The following is a 7,427-nucleotide window of genomic DNA, read 5'->3' on the forward strand; positions in this document are numbered from 1 at the left end:
GTGTGGATAAGTTAGATCGATGATTTGAAAGAAAGCAATATAATGTTTCTGAATTTGAATTACATAGTTCGGCCAAAAGAATTTCCCACCTCAAATTCAAGCTCATAAAATGTTATACCTCAATCCATTGCTGATGGGAGGTATAACAGTTTTTTTACGTAGTCGGTACACCCTTCAAAAAAGTCATTTTTTGTTTGCTGGTGAAAGTTGACCTTTGTTCACTGATCACCAAGTTGATCAAGTTGGCCAGCAAATGCAAATATTGCTTCTTTTGTTTGCTAGTGAACAAGGTCAACTTGTTAACAAGTTGCAAACTGATATCTTAAGCACTGTCATGGAATTCATACTTGGACAAGATTAAGGGAAAAACGTAAATTGATAAAACATGAAAGAATCAAAAATTTGGGCAAGATTTGATCTAGAAATTTATTTGAATTGCATTTGCTATACATATCTATATCATGTACTAGTATAAACAGGAGGCATTTCCTTGTAAACAAAAATGGGGATGCTAATGGAGATGATGACATATTAATTAGTAGCTGAGAATGTTGAGAAGTGAAACTCTATGTCTCATCAAATGCCTAAACACACACTCCAATCCATCTTCAAAACCTTGAATGCTTATTTCCAAATCCACCAATTGCTTCTGCACTTGCCTGATGCCAATCTCTTTGCATGACAAGCTCTTCAATGCAACTTCTACCTTCTCAAATTCGCCAACACCCGTTACCTTCTCTTGACTATTGAAACTTTTGGTATGCATCATTTTTGAAACCAACGACCAACCACATCGGGCTTTGGATCCAATTGAGAGGGACAATATGGACTCAAAGATGGAATGAGTGATTCCTTCAACTTGTCTGATAATCGAAGCAACTTCAGGTTCTTCTTCTAACAGAGCAGAGTTGTTGTTCTCAATTTTTCTCAGATCTCCCAAGCATTTGCTGATCACCTTGTTCACCTTCTTTCTAGAGGAGTTATATGCAGCCACTTCACTTGCAACAGATTCTCCACATTTTCGTCTACGGAGAGCTGATTCAAGTTCTTGTACAGACTCCTTCATTTCCAACAAGACATCCCTAGTAGTACCACACACATCAACCAGCATGAGAGACTCATCCAACGCTTGGTCAACCCATTTTGAGTTTCTGTCCTGACCAGTGAGGGCTTGCTGCGTCAATGGCAACTGAAGCAAATCCTCAACACATTCATACAAGTTGTTGAGATCAATCAGATCGTGACATATAGATGATGATGATGCCGATGGAGAGGGTCTAACAGCTTCTGAGCTCCTTAGTCTGCAGAGAAGCTCCTCCGCTTTTGATACAGTGGGATGAGATATTGATGGCAAACTTCTAGACCTGGCATGAGATGAATTTCTGTGCATTGTGATTGAGGTAGTCTTTTTTTTTTTTTTGCAGGAGGTGCTAGTTGTTGTATGTAAAATTGTCGATTCAGTGTTGGAGATAGATGAGGGAAATGGAGCCTACTATATAAGAAAACAAAGAGCCAGCAACATCAACATGCGCTGTCATATGATTAAGCTTAATTAATTCTACTTTTGCACATTGATTGCTCATTTATTTAACAAACTTGTGGGTGTGGCTGCGTGTGTGAGCATGAACGTGTTCGAAGTTCAAACACTCATGCACGCACGAGTGGCGTGGGGGCAGATTATGGTCACAGTTGCATAATTCATGAGATTATCACAGGACCACATCCCTTCGTTTTTCAGTTTCTGGTGTAACTAATTAGTTCGCAGAATGACAACCTATCTTTCACATCAATCACCTAACAGCTTTAATCTCCATTAAATGATTCAAATAAGAAAAAAAATCAAGCAATAATCTCTTTATTCATTCATAAATAGTCTTGAAGCGTAGCCGAATTTTATCCACACACATAATTTTCAGAGAAACAACTGGAATCATGACAGGGTGGAGTAGTTCTATCATTATTAATCATCATTTTTAGGGTCCGACTTTCCTTCGTGGTTTTGATATCCAAAGGAGAAGGATTTTCAATCAATATTATAGAAGTTCAGTACAAGATTATAGCGTTAGAGTTTAAGTCTTTTCGAGGCGTTATGTTCACTGTTGTAGTGTTGCGTATGGTGAACCGATTTTCCCATAATGGTGACTCTCTAATCCTCCCATCTCAACTTGGAGGTCTAAATTCCATACTTTTGTAAGGAAAGCTGTTTTGAGCTGTACCTAACAATGGTGTGTCTCTAATCCTCCCATCTCGACTTGGAGGTTTAAATTCCATTTTTTTGTAAGGTTAGCTGTTTTAAGCTGTACCTAACAAAATAGATCACTAAGTTGTAAAACCTATTACCCTTTATCCACCATTTTTTAGTAATAGAGATTACGCCCTTATCTAATCAGTGCTGATGTTAATGATTAAATGCTAAGAGAAACTAAACTTTTCCTTCAAGAAAAATGTTAATAAAAATGATTAATTGGTAACGTTAATGTTTTGAGTTATTAGTGGTAAATTAGTAGAGAAATCAAATTTGTGTGATAATGGGGTTTTCGAGAGGAAGAAGAAGAAGTGGAAAGAAAACCTAGTTTTTGAGATTTTAGTGATTCGAGCGACCAAAATGTGTGATTCAAATGATGAAGGAGAAAATCTTCATCTCGTGAAGCCAATATAATACATGTCAACTACAACAATGATCCAGATTTGGCTTACTTTTTCGATTATGATAATGATTAAACTTCAAGCTCAAGATAATGATTTTTATGAGTCAGATCCAGAAAATGGGTACATTGATGAGGAACCTTATGATGATAATACAACGATGTTTAATCTCCTTTTTTTTAGCTTGAATTCTTCAAAAAAATTGAATTTTTACAAACTTTTTTAGATGTTCAGTGTTGGCTACAAAATTATATGCCGAACCTTGTCGGGAAGAACAGTTCGGATGATAATTCTATAACAGAACCTCATTGTATAACACAAATATTTATAGTTCGGTTTATTCGAACCGCAGTCATTGTTAGCTGTAATTCAACTTATTTTAATCGGCAACCTAGAGAGAAATGTTCCTCTAACTATAATATAGCCGAACCTGGTAATGTGATTTCATTAATTAAAAACACAAGCTATAGGTTCGGATTTAAACCTGTATTTTCCATATGAAACGAACCTTACAAACTAAAGGTTCGGCTGGCAGTTTAATATCTTATCAGACGAAATTGAATTTAATCCGAAATAAATAAGGTTCAGCAGGAAATAATATATTAGATAATCCGCCGAATTTATAGGTCTTCTTCATTATTAACTGGGTTCGGCTGAAAAAGTGATATTTCAGTATCAATTGAACTGTTCTTCTGAAACAGAAAAATTGAAGAAAAAAGATAGGTTTGTCTAAGGTTTGGGGTGATATATTGATATGAACCTCACTATGAAATCCCTAACTTCATCAATGGAAACTTATTCTATCAATCAAATAAAAGAAAACAAGCTGGTTTTGTGGGAAACATCTCTCACATTTCGAGCAATCGTTATGTCGTTCTCGCTCTCAAACGTCATTGAAATGCATTTAGTTCACTTGCTTCATTAGTTGATTTTTTTATTTTGATTTTAGCTGAGAATAATTGAAGGAATGAAACTGATTTTTTATTTTGATATTTGATTAGATTAGGTAATTTTTTATTTTGATTAGATTAGGTAGATTTTTTTCTTCAAATTATGAGATTTTTGATTAATTTAGCAGAAAGGTTATTTTTGTAATTTAAACTAACAAAGGGTAACTTAGTCTTTTACTCATTGCTAGGAAACCCCTTATAAAACTACTATAGATCGGAAAATCGTTTTGTATGCCTTAAAAGTTTGAGGCATGCCTCAAAACAGCTTTCTTTGTAATAGGTTAGTCGGCGGTGGAGCCAGAAAAATATAATGGGGACCAAATAATTTTTTTTATAGAAACATGAAGAGTTTGGTGGGCTAAATGCTAAATAATTGGTGGGCCAAACATAAAAAAATGGAGAAAATAGAGGGTTTTTATGCAGATATGATGGTTTTAATGAGAGTTAGAGCCAGAGTTAGTCAGCCGCTGTGCCCTCAAGGTTAGTCTTTACCAAAACGATTCAGTCCAAACAAATTATTTTGATCACAAAAATAACCCTGATATATAAACGTTGAGTACTAATTTTTTTTCTTGTTCATTTCTTCAATCTCCTCTGAGGAAAATCTATGGAACGAAGAAACGAGAATTTTAGGTTTTGTTGTTCATCTGGATTCAGTTCCATTAGTTTTTATAAGATCTACAGTCTCCAACTCTGTATAAATTTCCGCTTTAATTCTCGCTTTTATTTTTATTTTCTTCAAGTTTTCCTTCTCGATTCCATTAACACAAAGAATAAAGAAAGAAAATGGAACTTAAATGAATATCTTCTAGCATCGTGTTCTATGGATACTTCAACTGGAACTTCTCCTCATACTGATCATGAATACCTCATGGAACTTCTCCTGATTATGATTACTTCATGAAACTTCTCATCACCAGTGATAGCAATAAGAAATCACAAATGTTCTCATTTTCTCATTTTTTTCTTTGGATTTTTATTTGTTGGAATTTTAGTCAAATTGATTGGTGAAATTAATTTGTGGTAGTAATTTGGTGATCCGTTAATTGCATGAATTTGAATTAATTTTTCATTTGAACTTATTAGGTTGGAAAGGATATGGATATAATGAATGTTACATTAATCTGCACTGAAAGTTCTTCTGAATCAAATTGGATAGGTTATATTTATGGCCTGGTGAAGCAGAAAAGAAGAAAGAAAAATTAAGATATAATCATTTTAACGAAATGGAAAGAACATAATAATAAAGAAAATAAATGGGAAAGTTGAATGTAGATGTTAATTTTTCAAAACTATGATTAATTTTTGATGTTGTTTAAGTTTTTTACTTTAGTTTAGTCTTCAGCTTCTTAGGGTCAAATCCACACTTTATAGATATAATTGTTGCATATTGCATGTTATTACGTTTGTTTTCTATACTATGTATCATATTAGGTGAATCATCCAAAAAGAGATACAAAGTGTTAGAATAAGAAAAAAACTGAAGTCCACCAATGGAGAAGGACCAAAGACGAAATGGAACTCGTTTAAATATGAGATTTTTTATCATCATCTTGTAGAGAACAAAAATGTGAAGGGAACACGAAAGGAGTGAGGTCATTCCAAGGTCGACAGAAGAAGTTATGGACAAAACTGCCGAAGCAGGAAAAAGTGATCTACAATGCAAGAATTAACACTGTTAGAAATATGCCGATCATATCATGTTTTTAAGTCCTCAAAGTCGGCGCGATTCAATGGGAATCGACCATGTCAGCTGTGGCAAACCTAAGGGGTTTGTTTTGATGCGTGTTAAACTCCTAAGCTGGGAAAAGTTGGCTTCTAGTCTAACCTAACGAAGTTGACTCTAGTAATCTAATCAGGGAGCTCCGAGTTTTGGAAAAATATGACAACCAAACTTGACATACCAATACTTGGTGGGTTCAACCGAGCAGTGCTCTAACAAAAGAAAGTGAAGAAAATGAAGAAAAACATGAAGATGTGAGTTTTTGAAGTTTATAATACCAAAGAAATGCAAGTTGTGAAGAATCAAGTGTTTAAGTCCTTTTTCTTACAACCTAATAACTAAATAAAAGTCGAAATAAATAAATATATATAAAAATAATCGGAAGAAAAACAACATTGTAAATAATTTTTTATTTTTTTTACCCCGTGTAGAAGAGATTGGTTGATAGTTAGAACCAAAATTACAAGGATATTATTCATCCGAGTTTTGCAACCCAATGTAAAGAAGTTGGATTCTTAATTCTGATGTAGATGATTATACACAAGAAAATGGCTATATAACAGAAAAGCCATTCCAATATCAAAGATTGAGCTTCTTGGGGACCATAGGACTGCAGTTGAAGTGTATTCATGGGAAGGAGATTAAAAAAATAAATATAATAATCAAGGTCATGGGAAGAGAAATCCATAAAGAAGCTTCAAGCAATAAGAAAGTGAAGAAAAAAGAGTATAAACTGTCAAAGTTTTATGAAGTTCAAGAGTTTATCATCAAAAGTTGAAGCCGAACAAGAAGACGTTGTGAGAGTGGCATTCAATGTGGATCAAACGAGAATGTGAATGAGCATTCCCATCCTCGAATAAAGTTTGATTTCATTTTCTTAACGATCGTCAAACATAAGAAAAAAAGAAAAATCAAAATAAATTACTAAATAAAGTTTTAGCTTCACCTTTCAACGTGTGTATGTGGTCTCTCTTTATTTCTGCTTACACACACATGTTTGACCCATTTCTATCGTCTTATGAGTGACCGTCCGGTGAGGTAGAAGTTAAGGCGAAATGCTTAGTCAATTGCTCTGAGGATGCTTTCCTTCACATGACATTGTTTTAACCCATTACACTCTCTTTCTAAACAATTAAGCATGGGGATAATGTTTCTTTTGTACTTATACATTCTTATTTTTAGTGTGCTGAAATTTTATCTCCTCATATCACTTTAAATGCTTGCGCTTTGGAGAAAATAGGAGTTGAAGTAGGTTCTGTGGGTATATCCCGTGTAAACTCTCACGAGATTATAACTCGTCCACAAGGGACATCTATGGGTTCAAAGGCTTGTTACACATGCTAAGTATAGTCGTGCTTTCTACGGAAGTGAGTTAGATTAGTTTGGATAGTAGTTTGCTCGATGAAAAAAAAAGATAAGTGCAGGGGAATTTGATAAGTGCTTAAATCGCATATTATTAAGGTCATATCTATACTTTTTATAAGTATAATTCTTTCATATTACTTGTTAATGGTCCGGGAGTATTAACCCCAAAAGTGTCACTATCCATCCACAAAAAACCCATCAAAACAAAAGTAACACAAAAACCCCATCAAAATAAAAGTAACACAAAGACCCCAAATAATTTGATGAAACCAATTTCGGTTTCATCATAAAATTTGATGAAACATCGTAGAATTTGATGAAACCAATTTTGAAATTTGGGGTTTTTATATCAATTTTTAAAAATTTGGGATTTTTCTATCAATTTTGTTTAAGATGGAGTTTTAATGGATCCCAACATTTGAATGGGGTTTTTGTATCACAAGTTTGGTCACCTTGGATTTTTATGACTAGTTCTTATTTGTTATCTGATATGTCATATTAGGTGAATCATCCAAAAAGCAGCTACAAAGTGCTAAAATAAGCAAAGAATTGAAATTTACCAATGGAGAAGGACCAAGGACTAAATGTAAACGAAAATAAGGACCAAATGGAACTCGTCCAAATACATGATTTCTTCCCACCAAGTTGCTGTGAACGAAAATACGAAGTGGGACTTGACCATGACGGTTATGGCAAACCTATGGGGTATATTTTGACGCATTTTAGACTTCTAAGTTGAGGAA

At 34.1% G+C, this 7,427-nt stretch overlaps 1 protein-coding gene across 1 annotated transcript; it reads right to left on the reverse strand.

Annotated features, from left to right (window-relative positions):
* Positions 1-401: 401 nt before the first annotated feature.
* Positions 402-1,482, reverse strand: LOC113289555. The gene has a single exon (XM_026538839.1). It carries the CDS (start codon positions 1,388-1,390, stop codon positions 536-538), a length of 855 nt encoding a protein of 284 aa, XP_026394624.1. The 5' UTR covers positions 1,391-1,482; the 3' UTR covers positions 402-535.
* Positions 1,483-7,427: the final 5,945 nt, after the last annotated feature.

This window comes from Papaver somniferum, chromosome 6, assembly GCF_003573695.1.
Source record: "Papaver somniferum cultivar HN1 chromosome 6, ASM357369v1, whole genome shotgun sequence".
Taxonomy (NCBI): domain Eukaryota; kingdom Viridiplantae; phylum Streptophyta; class Magnoliopsida; order Ranunculales; family Papaveraceae; genus Papaver; species Papaver somniferum.

What these genes read in the sequence shown, in the direction of transcription:
- LOC113289555 (XM_026538839.1), bottom strand. Translation starts at nt 1,390, where the DNA reads ATGCACAGAAATTCATCTCATGCCAGGTCTAGAAGTTTGCCATCAATA.